This window comes from Rattus rattus, chromosome 8 (genome assembly GCF_011064425.1).
Source record: "Rattus rattus isolate New Zealand chromosome 8, Rrattus_CSIRO_v1, whole genome shotgun sequence".
NCBI classification, from domain to species: domain Eukaryota; kingdom Metazoa; phylum Chordata; class Mammalia; order Rodentia; family Muridae; genus Rattus; species Rattus rattus.
Window position 1 is genome coordinate 98,038,614 of NC_046161.1, and position 19,311 is coordinate 98,057,924.

General features: G+C 43.3%; 1 protein-coding gene across 2 annotated transcripts in view; it reads right to left on the reverse strand.

Moving 5' to 3' along the window:
* Rad54l2 (RAD54 like 2) overlaps positions 1 to 19,311 on the reverse strand; it is a 100,756-nt gene that overhangs the window by 52,848 nt on the left and 28,597 nt on the right. Inside the window, exon 2 of one of the 2 annotated variants that reach the window (XM_032910492.1) lies at positions 6,419 to 6,609. In XM_032910492.1, coding sequence (XP_032766383.1) covers positions 6,419 to 6,557 — 139 coding nt within the window. In that variant the 5' untranslated portion in view covers positions 6,558 to 6,609. Of the gene's footprint in view, positions 1 to 6,418; positions 6,610 to 19,311 lie in introns of those variants that run through there. The other variant, XM_032910493.1, reaches the window with a different exon arrangement.

The window sequence follows — 19,311 nt, forward strand, 5'->3', positions numbered from 1 at the left end:
ACTCATCAAAAAAGAAAGATCTGACTTGAATATGTAATTTAAGAAGTGTGACTGTCTAGAGAGAATGAAATGCTAAAACCTAACTAGATGTAATGTCATTAAGGGACATTAGTACTTCCACTCGGCCTTCTTAATAGGGGCCTGACTACTCTCCAAGGCTTTTCCACTCAATTTTTCGGCACTTTTCTGTTTGCATGTAGCCCTGGCTGGCCTAGAAGTCACTATGTATGCGGTGCTGGCCTTGAACTCGGAGTTCTGTCTCCATCCTGGGTGCTAGAATTAAAAGTATGCATCACTATGACAGGCCCATCTGCTAACTCATTTCGTTCCTAAAAATATGTCCATTCTTCCCTACTTTCATCTCAAACCAGAAAACACATAAATCTCAAAATAATTATGCTGAGTAAATGAAGTTAAACTGGTAGAAAGAATATATAATGCAATATACTACATGATTCCAATTATATAAAATTCTAGAAAGCAGGGCCAGGAAGATGGCTTGGCGAGCAAGAACGGGCTGTGAGAGAATGAGGACTGCAGTTTGGATTCCCAGCACCTGTGTAGAAAGCTGGACGCAGAGAGGCATGACTGTACCTTTAGTGTTAGAGGGAACTAACTAATAAATCCTGGAGGTTTGCAGGCCAGCCAATCTAGCCAGGATGAGGAACACTGGGATATAGTGAGGGACCTTCAAAATTTAAGGTAGAGAACAATAGAAGAAACCCAACCAATACACAGGCCCCTCTCTCTCTCTCTCTCTCTCTCTCTCTCTCTCTCTCTCTCTCTCTCCCTCCCCCTCCCACACACACACACACACACACACACACACACACACACACACACACACACAAATACAAATTAATAATTTGTGACAAAAAGCAGAGATTTCTGAAAACTCAGGTACAGTTTTGGTTGGGGGACTTTTTGTTTTTGAAGTTTTAGATTTATTTTATATTTACAATTATCCTGCTTTCGTGTATGTATGTGCATCATGTGCATGTCTGCTGCCCTAGGAGGTCAGAAGGGGGAATCGGACCACCTGGAACTGGGGTTACAGACAGTTGTGACAAGACATGTGGGTGCTGGGAATCAAACCCCAGTCCTCTGCAAGAACAAGAAGTACCCCCAACCACGGAGCCAACTTTCCAGCCCTTTTTGGAAGACTTTTGGAGGGTGGTAACACAAAAGACCGAGTCCAAGACCCTGTGCATGCCAAATAGTCTACCACTGAGTTCATACTTAACCCTTTCTTATTTGTTGTTTTTCAAAACAGGTCTCACTACATTGACCAGGCTGGCTTCAAACTCACGCCAATTCTCACTCCTTAGCCTCCAAATTTTGGCACTACAAGAATTGCCATTCCCTAGAGAGCTTTTGCTCTGCTTCGTGGTACTAGGAACTGAACCCAGGGCCTTCTACACATGCAGGCTAGGCAACCACTTGATAGTCATGTCCAACCCTCTTAGGTGTAATAAACAGTTCCTACCCCCACCCTGTGAGGTGGAGGAGTTAGGAGTTCACAGGGTCTCATTATCTAGCCAGAATTTCTCAGGGTTCTTGCACCTCGGCCTCCTTAGTACTGGGATTGCATGTAATTCTTTTTTTTTAATTAATCATTTTATTCATTTATATTTCAAATGCTATCCCCCTTCCTGGTTATCCCTCCACACGCACCCCATCCCATCCTCCCTCCTTCCCCTCCTCTCTGCCTCTATGAAGGTGCTCCTTCACCCTTGCACTCACTCCTGCCTTTCCGCTCTAGCATCCCCCTACACTGGGACATCAAAATCTACAGGACCAAGGATCTCCCATCCCATTGATGCCCAACAAGGCCATCCTCTGCTACATATGTAACTGGAGCCATGGATCCCTCCATGCATATATTCTTTGGTTGGTGCTTTAGTCTCTGGAAGCTCTGGGTGAGCCCGTTAGTTGACACTGTTCTTCTTAAGGGGTTGCAATCCCCTTGGTCTTTAGCCAAAATAAGCAACAAAGGGGAGACAGAACCCGTAGAGACCACCTCCAGTAGCTAGGCATGGCCTCCAATTGAGGGATGAGGCCACCCACCCATCTCAAAATTTTTAACCCAGAAATGTTCCTGTCCAAAGGAAAGACAGGAACATAAAATGGAACAGAGACTGAAGGAAAGGCCATCCAGAGACTGCCCCACCCAGGGATTCATCCCATTTGCAGACACCAAACCCAGACACTATTGCTGATGCCAAGAAGTGCCTGCTGACAGGAGTCTGGTATGGCTGGTCCCTGAGAGGTTCTACCAGCATCTGACCAATATAGATGCAAATACTCAGAGCCAAGCATCAGTTTGAGCCTGGGGATCCCAAAGGAAGAGATAGGGAAGGGACTGAAGAAGCTCAAGTGAAATGCATGTAATTCTTTATAAACCCAAACCCACTCATGTTGCTTCTGGTTAAGTTAACTCTGGAGCCCCCTGCACTTTTTCTGCTTCCAGCTACTTGAAGAGCATGACCTTTCCTGCAGACTGTTGCTATTTACTTTTACTGACATAGTGAGAATTCATTAAGAGTCTGAACTCACTAACCCATGTGACCAAACTGTGGGGGCCAGCCAGATGGCTCAGTTGGTAAAGGTGCCAATTGTCAAACCTGACCACCTGAGTTCAATCCTGGGACCCACATTGTGGAAAAAGAATCAACTCTTATAAGTAGTCCTCTGATACCTATATATACCTATAACTGAAGCACATAAACAGAAATGTATATGTGTGTGCGCATACATACATACACACGAGGGGGGTGGGAATATAGAAATTAATTCAGGATTTTAGCTATCTCATCTTCATGCCTCTTGTATGATAGCTAATCGTAGATGCCACCTTGATATATCTAGGAAAGAGAGAACTTCAGGTGAGAAACTGTCTCCCTTAGACTGGCCTGTGGATATGCCTGCGGGACATTTTCTTGATTACTAATTAACATAAGTGGGTCTAGCCCTAGGCAGGCAGGCAGGCAGGCCTGGGCTGTATAAAGTGGCTGAGCATGAGCCTGGGAGAAAGCCAGCATGACTCTGTGGTTTCTGCACCAAGCTTCTGCTCTGACTTTCCTCAGTGACAAACTGTGACTTGGAAGTGTAAGTCGAATAAACTTTTAGTTCCTGTGTGGTTCCTTTGGCCATGGTGTTCATCACAGCAATAGAAAAGCAAACTAGAACACCTTGCCTATCTTATCCCAGACTACTCTGTCCCTGATTTGTAACTATCTCACTACACTCCAGCCACAATGGGTCTCATTGTTACTGATTCTAAATCAAGTTTGTTCCTGAGGCCTTCCTTGATTGTTTGCCTAGAACACTTCCCTGATACTTCATTTCAAATAGAACAAATAGAAGGGGAGCACATGAAAAGCAAAAGGGCAGACTTCCTGAAGAGGGCCAGAGGCCCAGAGATGGAGGAGAGCAGCTTCCCCCACTCAGTAGTCTAAGATGAAGTGCTTTTGGAGATGAAGCAGCTCCCAGAAGGGACTAAGCAAGCCATTGGCAGACTAGAATTCCAGCACCTTGATATGCCATGTAAAATAGAGAAGAGTAAAACGGAAGGCTGGAGACACATCTCGGCTGGGACAAGTACTTGCCTAGCATTCCCACAGCCCTGAGCTCAACATCTAGTATCCCTCCTCCCCCAAAAATGCAGCAGAATGGTAAAATACTCTAAAGGGATGCTGACAGTTACATCCAAGGCCTCTCAAATTCATTCTTCTGCTAAGTAGATTCTTAAAAAAAAAAAACATTCTCGATATTCTCTTCTGCTAGAGATCATGGAGCATATAAAAACCACACAACAAGCCTTGATGCACAATTTGAAGACATGCATTATTTTACCTTTTAGAGACAGGGTTTCACAATGTAGCCCGGGCTAGCCTTCACTACAGAGCCTCATGCCTCTGCCTCTCATAGAGATTAAAGGTGTACACTTCTATGTCTACTGCAAAATAATTTGTTTTTTAACGCAAACAAACAAAATGCATCTGACCTGGCTTTACAATGACATTTTATATATGAGACCTGAGTATCTGTGGACTCTATGGACACAGTTATTGGCTGGTGGGAGAATGCACGCCTGGAAGAATGCAAAACCTGGGTTCCATTCTTGGGACAACAAAAAATAGAGAAAGAAAAAGGGCAAAAACTCAGCATTAAAACCACACTATTCTTAAACAAATCACAGTAAAAGTCTTGTCACTTCTTTAAAAAAACAAACAAACAAACAAACTGGGGGTTGGGAATTTAGCTCAGTGGTAGAGTGGTCCCCAGCTCTGGGAAAAAAAAAAAAACCAAAACGAAACTGTATGGCTTCAAAGGCATGTAGTTTTTAGTACATACTTTCATAACTTGGGGAAATTGTTTCCAAGATCTCCTGCAGATAACAGAGTCCACAGATACTCAAGCCTCATATATAAAATGTCATACTAAAGTCAGGTACAGAGGAATACTACAGACTTACAATCCAATTTCTTACAAAGTTGAAGTAGGAGGACAGACTGAAATTCATAGAGACCCTGCCTCAAAAGAAGAAGAGGAGTAGTGAAGAGAGGAGAGACAGAAGGAAGGGATCTGGACTATTCCAAGAAGCTAGGAAGGAAGATGGATATACATGTATATATTTGTGTACGTGTCTTACTCAGCAGCAGCATCTAAAACCCATCTGAACTTTATAGGGTTCTAAAGGTGTCTACAAAGACCAATCTGAGAAACAGGAAGTGATGCAGATCCCCAGGGAGTCAAAGGTTAAATGGAGAAGATGTGATCAGTGGAATGGAGAGAAATCTGACTTCTGAACCTCATGGCATGTGTGAGGTTAGAGAGAATGAGAAAGGAAGAATGCAGCAGCAGAAAGAGGGTTGCTGATCAGGATCAGAATCTGAAGGGTGGAGCACACTTCCTTAGACTCCTTCTCAAAAGTGATGGTCTAGTGCACTGTTCACTTCCACCAAGTCGTCGAATGGTAGTCTGTTATCACCAAAAGCTTTCTCCCCAGTGAGTACTATAGGCCATGAAAGGCCAGAATTAACTGAGAGGGCCTAAGACCGACTAGATAACCTAACCATGGACTGAAGATCAAAAGAAAATGTTAGTGGGAAGCTGGAAAAATGCCAGGGGGTACACTGCATTTGGATCCCTTAGCCCATGAAAAAGACAGGCATGGCAGTTCCTTGGGGGTTATGGGCCAGCTCCTCTAGCTCAATCAGTGAGAGATCTGTTTCAAAGAGAATTGAAGAAGGCACCCAATGTCAGCTTCTAGCCTCCATGTGCACATCCAAACACGCACAAACACATGTACACACAAATATCAAAAGAGCTTCATTGGTCTGGTGGCACAGTCCTAGAATCTCTTGTGTTTGGGAGGCTAATGTCGGAGAATTTCAAGTTCAAGGTCTGCCTGGCTCCAGACCAAGTTCAGTGCCAGCCTGGCAACTTAGTAAGACCCTGTCTGGAAACAAAATACACAAAGTGGTGGGGCTATAGTTCAGTCACCAAGGGCTTTGCTAGCAGGCAATGGCCTTGGGTTCAATTCCCAATGCCACAAAAGGAAAGAAAGTTTCTATGCTATTTCAAAAACCAGATGTTAGCCTAGTGCACCTGAGGACTGCCAGTTGGAGGCCAGCCTGAGCTACAAAGTGGGACCCTGCTCAAAAAAAAAAAAAAAAAAAAAAAGGTCACAGGTCAAAGGAAACAGGGACGTAGATAAGAGGAATCTGGTATCTGGAGGGAGCCTATCAGCTACGGAGATGCAGCCGCCTCCTAGTTGGAGAAACTTACAGGGGGCCAGTACTAGAGAAGATTAACATTCTAGACTGTCAGTCTGTCTGAGAATCTCTATCCTCATAATTCCCTCATTATAAGCATGCGAGCGGAATTTTAATTATGATTTCAGGAAGCTCACAGGATACTCACTAGCTATCACTATACCTGAGAGTTCACACTTCAAGGCTGCCAACTTGGCACAGGGACTCTACCACAGACTTCTCCACCTCTGGATTTGAACCTACCTTTTTGTCAAAGATGGACTAAATAATGCTCGACTTTCTACCACTAAAACAAGGTTTCCTTGAAAGAACAACCATCCATCCCCTGGGAATGACCACAGTTCTGTGGCACTATTCTCAGCCTGCTCTTCTCACTACAGACGGCCTACGAAATCCTTGGCATAATACATACACCTACAGTCCCAGTACTTAGAAGGGTAAAGAAAAACACTGCAACGGTTTATAGTAACCCTGGTTTACAGTGAGTTCCAGGCCAGCCTCAGCTATACAGAGCAAGACCTTGTCTCAACGCCCTCTAACCCCAGCCCTCTAAAAAACCAACTAGAAATACCATGTTCTCCCGTAAAAATTCCATAGAAGAAAGGATATGACACTCTGTTATTAGTAGAGGTACATACCATCCAGCAGGCCTTCCTCGTCATCCCTGTCATGCTCCTCCACTGCCACCTCCTCCTCCTCCTCCTCCTCTTCCGCATCCTCCAGCTCCACGTCCGGGTCCAGGTCTGGATCGCTCCCTGAGGCGGATTCGTCTGACATGGCTCCCAGAAGTCCTCAGTGGGCATTACCGACTCATGTCCACAATAGGGTCCTAAGAGGAGGTCAAGAGGCATCAGAATCACCAAAGTTTTACTTAGGAGTACAAGCCTTTCCGAGAAAAACATACTGAAGAGAATGCTAGAGCTTTTTAAAGCCAGGCAAACTAACCAAATCCAGATCTCAATCCTCTCTATGAGAATGCTATCTTAATACACACTTTGATGAGTCTGCCCAGCTCAAGTGTCTCAGGGGCTGCTTTGACAAGAAAGTAACAGCCACAAAATAAAAACTGATGTCTTCAAATTCCCACTTGCTCACGCCTTCCTGCTGCTTCTTTCAGTTTGCTGAAAACCATTTCCTATGCCCATGCCTGCCTGCCTGTCCACACACAGACACAGACACATGGGGAGAGACAGACAGACACACACCTATAATACCAAGCACTATCCAGGTACAGAAAGAGAACAAAGAACACATAGAGAGTGTGAAGCCTGGCGTGTGCCAGGAGGAGCTGCTACTTTACACTGGGTGTCAAGGAAATCCTCACTAAGCAGAGGACACCGGGAGTGTAAACTTCAGGCAGAGTGAGCATCGAGGGAACTGGGAACACAGAATATAAGGAATGGATCCTTTGTGGATAGGGTAGCTCCAGCCACAGGACACCACACAGACAGTGAGAAGCTGTTTGCCATACTGTCACTGTGCCCAAGCTTATAGGAAGCCTCATGCGAAGGCCTCAGTGGCCAGACAGCCTTTTAGGCTCTTCTCTACATTTTCCAACAAGTTTTGCAAAGTGCCCTCAAGTTCTGGAATCATATTTCTCTTCTAAATTCCATTAGCCATACTAAACACTGCGAATCTCCCCTAAAGGGTTAGTTAATACAGGCCACCTCCTGACCAACGGTGAACCTCCAGGGCAGGTGTGTAAATGGGAATTATCTTTATTCTGTGGGCATTGTCAATCTGCTATGAAACATACCATATATACCAAAACTCACTCTCCACCCCACCCCACCCTGCCCTTTCCCTTCTCTTTCTTTATTCCTTCCCAGTCCCCACAACTTTATTGTTAAATACAGAGGGCATCTCTCTCCTCCTTTTTTTGTTTGGTGTGGAGATTGATTGATTGATTGATTGATTGATTGATTGATTGGAAACAGGGTCTCATGTAGCTCAGGGAGGTCTTTAACCTGCAAGGCTATCCTTGAACTCCAGATCCACATAACTTCACCTCTCAAGCTCAAGGATTCTAGGTATGAATCATCACAACTGGCCTTAGTACCTTAGATGGCTGTCATTCTAGGAAAATAGAGTAACAATCACAGTAACAAAGAATAGGCTTCTATATACCCTCACTTAACATTAATTTAAACCAATCTGAGCAAAAAACCAAAGGCCGGGTGTAGTGGCTATACTTTTTTTTTGGTTCTTTTTTTCGGAGCTGGGGACCGAACCCAGGGCCTTGCGCTTCCTAGGCAAGCACTTTACCACTGAGCTAAATCCCCAACCCCGTGGCCATACCTTTAATCCCTGAGCTAAATCCCCAACCCCGTGGCCATACCTTTAATCCCAGCACTCAAGCAAAGGCAGGTGGATCTCTGAGTTCCAAGACAACCAGAGCTACATAAGAGAGACTATCTAAATAACAAACAAACGAACAAAAAGAAACAAAAATACCACCTCAGCCCTCAAGCTCCTGACAGTGTCTAACATCAATAGCCAAGTACTATATATGCTAATAAGACAGGAGACGTCAGCCTGGTCTACCTAAGTTCCAGGCCAACAAAGCTTCCAGAGCAAGACCCTGTGTCCTCACTGCCATTATCATCCTCATCAACAGCAGCAGGGAAAACCAGGACTCTTTAAATCAGAGCTTAGATGGAGGGAGCACAGGGAAAGATGAATAGCACACATCAAAGTTCAGTATTGTAATTAAAGTTTACAGTTCAGCATTGATTTTATTTTTAAAAGATGAAAAGAAGAATTTCAAAGGTCCCTAATACAAAGAAAGAACACTTTTTAAAGAAGGGGAAAGGCTAACTCCCTGATTTGATCATTACACATTGCATAAATATATCAAATTATCACACAGCCACACAAATATGTACAATTATGTGTGGATAACCAGACAATTAGACGAACACAATCAGAAGTGACTGAGTTCTCAGACAACACCAACTTTCCTTTTACCCGTTCTTCCACAGGCCACTAAGTTTTTGTTAGAGATGACACAATGAACATTATTCTCAGTTCTTTAAAATTGCACCAACTAAGAGGTACTATTGCTGGTTTTCAAAAAGGTCACAAATGGGTAACTGAGAGATAGCACAGTCAAAAAAGAATGCTTGTCTTGCAAGCACAGAACCTGAGTTTGATCTCCAGAACTCTTTTTTTTTAAATATTAATATTATTTATTTTATGTATGTGAGTGCACTGTCGCTGTCTTCAGACACACCAGAAGAGGGCTTCAGATCCCATTACAGATGGTTGTGAGTCACCATGTGGTTGCTGGGAATTGAACTCAGGACCTCTGGAAGAACAGTCAGTGCTCTTAACCACTGAGCCATTTCTCCAGCTCCAGAACTCCTGATTTTAAACAAATCAACAAATGTAGTTGAGCAGGGTGGAAGTACTTGTCATCCCAGAGCTAGACAGGCAGACAGACTCTGGGACTCTCTAGCCAGCCTAGCTGGCTTGCTGAGTTTCACTCCAGTAAGACACTGTCTCAAAAGAAAGTGGATAATGCTTGAGAAACAACAGTCAAGGTTGTCCCCTGGCCTACACCCAGGCACATGCACACACTCGAATGCAAGGCCTCTGTCCACAAAGCAGAGCATTGTTGGAGAGCCCAAATTAAGGACAGACAAAGGTATTTACACACACCATCACTGGGATAGCCCATGACATTTCAAAGGTGTGCAGTAATGGTAGCACATGCTCCTGTCTAAATGACAGAAATCTTTCTACCAGTCCTGGTGGCAAGTGAATGGGACCAGCACTTAGAAGCAGCAGAAGAATTGCTAAATTCAAGACCAGCCTAGGATACAAACAAAACCCGGAATTAGAAAGAGCATCCTCTTCATTGCATGACTTCATTATTTCTGGAGACTTTGAATAGTATTTTCTCAAATGACCTCAGAGCAATTGCACAGCAAGTGCAACTGACTTCATTAAAAACATAAACACTAGGACCCCTGGCCACCACCACACGTGGCTTGCGGGGGGAGAGGATACCCAGACAGTCAAGACACCACTAAGATGAGCAGGTGGGTGTGGAAGATGGGAGAGAAAGAAGCAGAATGATGTATACATGGTGAAGAAAGGAGGAACTAGAGACTCAAGGGCAGCGAGAACAGTCAGATGTGAGCAGCCTGCACTGCTATCTGAGGCCAGGGTGAGGTCCTGGCCAGTGCTGCTGCAGAGCACCATGTCTGGGTCCATGGCTCTGCAGCAGTGCAGGGTCTGTGCCAATGTTCTTGACCCATGTGTTACCACCAAAGGCCATGCCGACGTCCCTAGTCTGGGCTGCTGTCTGGGACCATGTTAATATCCAAGGGCTTCAAAGGGCCAGCCCCGCCCTTCAATAGCTGCAGCAGCCTGGAGAATAGCCTCACACCTTACCTAGGCAGCAAGGTTGAGCTGGCCCAGGTGACATGGCCAGTGACACGGTGCAGGGGCTCTGCCCCTAGCTGGTTGTGGCATTCAGGTGAGCTGGCCCCATTTCTTGCCGGGATGGTGCTGAAGACCTGGCCCCAGTGCTGTGAGCACCAGAGGAATTGGCTGGCCGTCCAACTCAGCTACTGCCCATGCCCAGATCGGCTTGGAGTTGGCACACCCCACTTCCACCCCATCTGTGAACTGCTGCAGCTCATGAAGGAGCACAGGGCACCAGCAGGATATCTGAGAGGAAGGGGTCAGGTGAGAATCCAGTAGTGAAGGTGTAACAGAAGCCAGAGGCCTCAGAGCAGTGAGTCACCGCAAGTAAAACTGTTTGCTCAAAAGGCTGTGCTCCGTGACACAGCATGACACGCCACAGCTTCCACGGTGAGATGGGGTTTTTTATTAGTAGTTTTTATTTTTTACTTTTATTTTCTGTTGTCTTTTGGAGGGGTGGTTGCAAGAGCAGAGGGCAAAGATGGAGGAATGGGGAGATGAGTGAGAATGGGGTACATGATGTGAAAGTCACAAAGAATTAATAAAAAGTTTTATATGTATTACATACACATACATACAACTACATATGCAGGCTTATAAAATATAAACATAACCCTGGATTTAATAATTTACAAGGGAACATTCGGTCTATGGCATTGAGCAATACCCCGTAAAGAAACCCACTAGGCAAAGAATTCACATAATTCAAAGACAAAGGAAGAGTCTAATGGATGTCATAGCAATCTGTCCAGCCTGCTAAAAGCTCACTATGGATCACTAGTTATCTCAAAACCTTTTCATACAGGAAAATAACACTGCTCTGATCATTCCTGCTGTGTGTTTCAAACTCCTGCTAAGCTTAAATAGCCTTTGAGTGAACATCAGCGACTTGAAAACACACTAAGATACAATCATGGCAGCCACAAAGCTAAACTGACACACTTGACATATTTTACTTAGAAACAGAATGAAGACTTTTGACAATTTGGACCTTAGAAGAAAATAAGAAAGAAGAACAGTAAAGCAAGACTCAAGACTCCCAACAGCAGGGCCATAATAGACAACTAATTCTCTAAAGGCAATGAAGTAGGGCGATACCCAGGGAATTGGCCCCAAACACAGCAGAAACACTAGAGATGTCTTATAAGTCAGTGAATGTTCTGAGCCACCGCTCTGAGAATAACCAGCCTGACTGCAGGAAGGGCTGTTCTCATGCAGGGGGAGCTGTTCTCCTCATGCAGGGAGGGCTGTTCTCATCATTTGGCTTCAGCTACCTTTCTTAGTCCAGCCTACGTCAGTCCTGACTCTAAAACAGTTCTCAAAGGGGATCCAGAGGCTTGGAGTCAGCCACAAAGTCAAACCATGCACAGTCTACAACGTCAAAGTGCAAAACACACCAATAATTTTTGTATAACTGAATACAGAAAGGTCTGTGACAAATGTTCAATTCTATACCATAGATAACTTTTAAGAAACCACTACTTAGGACTAGAGACATGTCTCAGCGGTTAAGAGCACTGTCTGCTCTTGCATAGGTCCTGAGTTCAATTCCCAGCAATCACATGGTGGCTCACAACCATCTGTAATGGGATCTGATGTCCTCTTCTGGTGTGTCTGAAGACTCCAACAGTTACTCACATATAATTCTTTTTTTGAAAAGTGTATTTTTAAAAAAAAACCCACTACTTAAGAGGTTGAAGGCTAACCTTTTAATCCTAGCACTTCGGAGGTAGAGACAGGTGGATCTCTGAGTTTAAGGCCAGCTCTGGTCTACAGAGTTTCAGGACAGCCAGGGCTGTACAGAGAAATCCTGTTTCAAAAAACCACCAAAACAACAAACAAACAAACAAACAAACCCATCACTACTTGTCAGAACACACACATTAAGACTCTTCCCTGTCCACATTCATTTCTGTAGAGCCTATGCCATTCAATGATGTAAATGCCAACAACAAAGCATTTAGATGCAAAGAACTAAGAGTTCAGCTGTCTCTTTAGGTAGACACTTTCAAATGTGAAAAATAATTAAGCTCTTTGAGATCTAAAGATGCAGTCCAGAGAATTCGGAGGGTACAAGTGAGATTTTTACTTAGCTATTGTAACCTGTACATGCTAATTATAAAGTCCTCCTCCCAATTATCTCTATTCATCCACATACTGCCAAGCTAAACTGTATTTTCTCCAAAAGACAATTCTGACCCTCTAATAGATGAAATCCTCTGTCTCATGTTATTCCTATGCCTTTTTACAAATACACAGTTGTTCTAGCCACATGCTGCTGTACTCTAATGTTTACATGCTGTATTACATGATGTTCACTGTATTAAACTGGGAATACCTTGTACCCCTATATTAAACTGGGAACACCATGAGGATAGGAACCATTTATGACTCTATAACCAAGTACATTCTCTTACTCAGAATAAATGTTTTACGAATTAGTTTATTGACAGAGGCATTGACAGAGGCATGGACGGATGATCAATAATGACATTTAGTTGAATGTTTGACACTCAAAAGAACACACCGTGCTGAACCATTTCATATCATCATTCTGTGTTCCCTAAGGCAGTATGTAGTTGCCCTTTTCCTTCAGTAGCATTAAAAAATAAGGTTCTGAACAACAAAAAAGTGATAATTAAGCTCTTTAGTTTGGATTAGTTTGTTTTGGAAAAGTCATTTTTCACTTAAAATGTTATGAGTTGGAAGCATTTTTTAATGAATTGCAACATAAAACTCTGGGAAAACACCAGGAGAAACCAATCAAGGATATATTTCATTCTCCACACAATCATGGCCACAGGAAAAAAGCAGCAGAGAGGAGACATGACAACAGGAGTTGAGAAGATATGATAGACTCTGAAAATTTGTCACATTGCCCAGTGTGTGATGCACACCTTGAGTTCTAGAACTCTGGAAGCAGGGACAGGTGGATTTCTGGGTTAGGTCAGTCTGGCCTATGAAGTGAGTTTCAGGCCAATCAAAGCTTTATAGTGAGACCCTGCCTCAAAACAAAACAAAAGCAACAAAAACTACTCACATTACATACACATTAAAACACCAGACTAGCCAAGTACAGATCATAATCTCTGCTCTTGGCTGGAGCAGGAAGATGGCCTAGGATACACAGTGAGTTTGAAGCCAGCCTAAGCTATGTAGGAAGTCTCTGTCTCAGAAAACTCTCCATGACCCCCCTTTAACTCCAGTTCCAGGGGCTCTAATGCCATCTTCCAGCTTCCATGGACATTCTGCATACTGACTGATGTATACACATGCATGCAGGCCAAACAATCATAAATATGACAAAATATAAAAAAAGACTGTGGTAGGAAGTCTATATGAATCCTTTACTAATATAAATAAAAGTCAATGATTTCTGAGCTGATACTAATCATATAAAGCATTAATTTAAAACTTTATGTATCCGTGACAGTGCCTGTGCACCACTCTCCTTAGTTACAGAAGAAGCCAGAAGAGGGTGACAGGTTACAGGTGTTGGTGAGCTGCAATATGAATTATGGGAACTGAACACATGTCTTCTACAAGAACAGCAAGTGTGGGGTTGGGGATTTAGCCCAGGGGGAGGGCACTGGCCAAGGAAGCGCAAGGCCTGGGGTTCGGGCCCCAAGCCCAAAAAAAAAAAAAAAAAAAAAAAAAAAAAAAAAGGAACAGCAAGTGCTCTTAACCACTGAGCCATCTTTCCAGTACCTGCATAATTTTTCTAAACACAGGATATCACTGTGTCTCTGTCTACTCTGGAACTCACTCTGTAGACCAGGCTGGCCAAGAACTCACAGAGATCTGCCTGTTCTGCCTTCCCAGTGCAGGATTAAAGCCATGTGCCACCATGCAACCCCTCCCCACCCAGCAGCATAATCATTGTTAAATCACTACACCTGTATTGTATACAAGTTATTTTTGTTAGTACTTTGTGAGACAGAGTCTCAAGTAACTGAGACTGATCTCAGGTTCACTACATAGCTGAGGATTGCCTTGAACTCCTGATTCTCTTACCCCTACCTCCTAGGTGCTGGGAATACAGGCATGTGCCAGCTATATTGTTTATACACTACTAAATTTGGTTCCTTAGTTGATATCCACCCAATATTTTTCTTTAAAATTTGTCTTGTTTTTAAGAGATCATTATACAGCTCATAATAGCAATCCTCCTTCTTCAGCTCCAGACAGCCAAGTGCCAGGATTAAAGGAATAAGTTCTATTCAAATGCAAGCCCTTTCTTCTCAAAGTATTGGGACCTTTTCTTCTAAAATGTCAAAAGAAAGTCAAGATTAGAATGAATATTGCAAGACAAGGGACCAGGGACTGACTGCAAACATGGCACCATATATGCCAAAGACTCCTTCAAGAACTATTTCAAATTAGAGGAAACAAATGCAGTATAGGATCTTGGGTTAGACACTGGACCTAAAAGAAAGCCATAATAAACTATCACTACGGAGGCTGCTGAGATGACTCAGTGGGTAAAAGTACTTGTTGTACAAGCCTTATACTTGAGTTCTTCAGAACTCATATATTAAAAAGTTAGATGTGGTGCTGAACGTCTGTAATCCCAACACTCCTAGCCCCGAGATGGAAGAAATAGACAGAAGAATCACCTAGAAGCTTGGTGGCCAGCCAGGCTACAGTCAGCACAGCAGAGACTATTCTGTATAGTGTGGCCTTTGCCTGGACAGTGTTTTTGTCTATAGATGAACTGAGGCAATTCTTCCTAGTAGGTATCTCGCCACAACTGGAGCAACTCCAGTTTTGCTCAACTTCTTCTTTGAACCACGAAGGAAGTGCTGTAAGAAGCAGACATGTCTCTAGTCAAATGATCCATAATAATGAGATGGTCTTAAAATGTCGTATTTGGTGGACTTCCGATGCTTTTGAAGGCTATATCTATGCAAAGTATATCTTTACTGTTACATCTTAAATACTTGTCTTAATCAGGCTTTCTATTCCTGCACAAACATCATGATCAAGAAGCAAGTTGGGGAGGAAAGGGTTTATTCAGCTTACACTTCCACACTGCTGTTCATCACCAAAGGAAGTCAGGACTGGAACTCAAGCAGATCAGAAGCAGGAGCTAATGCAGAGGCATATGGAAGGGATGTTTCTTACTGGCTTGCTCAGCTTGGTCTTTTTTTTTTTTTTTTTTTGGGGCTGAGGACCAAACCCAGGGCCTTGTGCTTGCTAGGCAAGCGCTCTACCACTGAGCTAAATCCCCCACCCCTCAGCTTGGTCTTTTATAGAGCCCAAGACCACCAATCCAGGGACGGCACCATCCACAATGGGCCCTCCCTCCTTGATCACTAGTTGAGAAAATGCCTTACAGCTGGGTCTCAATGGAGGCATTTCCTCAACTGAGGCTCCTTTCTCTGTGATAACTCCAGCTTGTGTCAAGTTGACACACAAAACCAGCCAATACATTATTCTTCATCATTTCTATTTGAGTCGACCCATACATAGCTTTGCCAAGATGGGGTAAGCAGTCCTTCATAATCCTGCTTTACAAAGGTCTATCAGATGATCCTGGACCAAAAGGCTGAAGACTGATGATGCTCCAATGTTTGGAGGGATGAGAAACTGTCCAGGTAGTCAGCTATCTCTACAAATTGGTTGTTTTGGAAGCTATGTTTTGTGCTTCCTATGTAATATTTGAGTCATTCTCGGACTTCTGATGGGGCTGAAGACTGGTTGTAGTCTCATAGTCAACTCAAGCTGTCTAGGATTGAGAGAGATGATATAGATTTGAGAGGATGGTTTTCAGACAGTATATAAACTAAAACCAGGACATAATTCAAGTATAGAATTGTAAGCTTTTTAAGTTAGGATAGATGGTAGAGTACTTTATCTAAGTTGACAAATATGATGGATTGGGTGTTAAGTGTGTCATATGGTTTATAGTTTACATAATTGCAATGGTTGTTCTCAATTTATACTTGAGAGAAAAGAGCCTTTTAATTGGACAAAAAGGAGGAAATGTTGTAGAATGCCCTGGTGCTGTTTGCATTCTGATATTAATTCTGCTTCCTCAAGAGGGGCTGCCCAGCAGAGGAATGGATCACATACTCAGGTGATTCATGTGAACCTTCTGCCCATTTAAACTGGTCAAATAAAGGCTAGATCCTGTAATTAGACAGCGGAAGGGAAAGGTGAGGCTGGAGGTTTTAGAGAGTGGGGGCAGAGAGGGAGAGGAAGAAGACAGAGGAAGAAGAGGTGGAAGGAAGATGGAACAGAACCACATGGCCCAAAGAAGCCACAAGAAACAAGAGATCTCATAGTTGGGGAGTAGAATAGTATAGTGGTAAATCTGCCCAGTCTAGGCATGCAGTTTATAAATATTGTAACTGAGTTGTGTGTTTTTGCACTGGCTTATTGGGGTTGGAGATTTACTGCAACATGGAATCTCTTGATTTGAGGCCCACCCCGTCTACAGAGCAAGTTTCAGTACCGCCAGAGCTACACAGAGAGAACCTGTCTCAAAAACAAACAAATGACCTTAAGAAACAAATGACAGGGAAATTTTATTAATAAAAATAAATAGCCCTCTTTTTTGTAAGCAGTTTCTCATTATGTAGCCCAGGCTGATCTCAAACTGGCAATTCTCCTACCTCGGTGCCCCAAGTGCTAAAATTACTGAGCATCCCACCACAGGCAAAACAATATTGTAAAGAATACTGACCATCATGACTCGCGCCTGTAGTCCTGGCACTCAGGAGGCTGAGGCAAGTGAACTGCTACTCCAATTCTAGTCTGAGCTATCCAGTAAGTTTCAGGCTCAGAAATAAATCAATAAAATTAGAAAATAATGGCAGCAAAGAAGAAATATTTTTTTGTTCCTACTTTTCCAAATGTCTAAACACTTTAGCCAGTATTAACATACCTTATTTCAAAGTACAGATCTGAAACATTAGCTGTCTCCCCTGTTGAGTATAACAACGGAAAACACTTCCTTTCCTTTCAGACTTTCATGCCTTGGGGCTTAAAAAGGTTAAACAAGTCCTCTGGTGTCCCCACATATGGACAGGCCATCCTCTGGCTAAGAGATGGGTCTATTTCTCTTACCCTGAGCCCAGCAGGAAGTAGACAGGAGTCTCACTTGGGCTGTTTCTGAAAGGCTCTAGGCATGATCAGTGACATAAATAAATGGCATCCCACAAGCAGGCAGAAATTGAATTCATCGGCTTCCTTTATTCTTCATATAGATGTGACCCAGATCTGAGGAGTCTAAGGAGACTTATATAATTTGCCTAGACTACAAATGTCACTATAATTTTATGGCCAAGTTTATTCTAATCCAGGCTCTCCTTTCCTCTGGATTCATTCATATACTTTAATTTATTCTCTCTCCTCCCTCCCTAATCCTCCCTCAGGCTAGATATATAAACCTGTCCAATATGCCTATATCAACAGACATAAATACTGAAGAAACCAGTGACACCGACTGTAAGATCTGAAAGAAAATGGAGACTTTGCTTACCAACGTAACAGAGAAGAGAGAAGCTACTCTTTCGTACCGATCCTCGACGTCTCTAAGGAAAATACTGCAGGGAGACAAAACCTGCTCCGTAAACTTGGGAAGTAAAGGAGTTGCCGGCTGACAGTGACGGCTCACACCTTTAATCCCAGCACTGAGGGTACAGAAGCAGGCAGATCACTATATCGAAGTTCAAGGCCAGTCTGGTCTACAGAGTGATGTCCAAGGCAACCAGAGCTGTTACACAGGGGAACCCTTGGGGAAGGTGCTGCAGGAAAACTCAGTTTTGAGAGGGCTGTAGGGCTGGGAGTAAATCAGTAGATAAAAGTGCCTGCTGCTAAGCCCAACAAATAACTTTAATCCCTGAGCTTTACATCATAGAAAGAGATAACTAAATCCACAAGCTGTCTTCCAACCTACACTAGCAGGCACACATATACACTTGTGTATGCACAAACTAACTAAATAAATAATACGTGATTTTAAAAAAATATTCTAAAGGAGCCACTTAGTGCATGGTATTGTGGTATACATCATTAATCACTGTGTGCAGGAGGCAGAGGCAGGTGGACCTCAGTGAGCTCTGGTCTACATAGTGAGTTCATCATAAGGAGACCCTGGGGGGAGGTCGTGAGAAGGGTTATTAAAGATGAAAACATAGCTTTTGTACATAGCTGCATATAGAAAGTCATGTGACTCCCACCTTGATTCACTTAGAGAACACAGATATAAGGCCAAACTTGATTGGGCCAAATAAGAATGACATTCAAAATAGTTCACAAAACACTGTCATAGCCATAAGAACAAAGAGCAAAAGTTGAATAACTTGAGAAAATTTTTTAAAGAAATGGGTAGCTGGTAGCTAGGGCTAGAAATATAGCTGAGTAGGCAGTGCTTGCCCAACCCATAAAGGCTCTGGGTTCGATCCTCAACATCACATGAATCCAGGCATAGTGGCAAATTCCTGCACTCCACACCTAAGAGAAAGAGGTAAGATGATCAGAAACTCAGGCCATCTTCAGAGTTCAAGACCAGCCTGCGCTATATGAGATCCTCTCAAAGAAAATTAAAAAATAAAAAACTTGATACTAATTATAAACCTGGTCAAAAATCTAAGAGTCCCTCCCCTGGGGAGTGAGGAGGAAACATGACTAGGGAAGTTGTGGGAAAATCTACTTCTGTCATTTTGCTAAACAGACGTTTTATTTATTGTAGTTAAATCCATCAAAAAGTGTGGCTCTCAGGCTTTGCAGTGGGCCTCACTTATACACAGGCCCACACTTGGCCAATTGTCAAGAAAAAGTGACTGTTGAATATGCTCAGCCACTGTGTCACCCTCTCCAAAGCTCAGGGGACATCAAAGAAGATGGAAGAGAAATCATTAGGAACTGAAGAAGTGTGTGTTTCTGGAAATGATCTGACCTTGTACTTATGACATCACAGCAGCTGTGGCCACCTCCACAAGATGGGACCTACCAACATTCCATCAAGAATAAGGAGGGGACCCATGAGGCCCCACCCTCAGGAGCTATTGGAGGCAGTTAATGGCTGCTCAGAAAGGGAAGGTCACTGTCTTCAGTAATGTAACCACTGGCGAGTTACCCAAGCTGCAGTAAA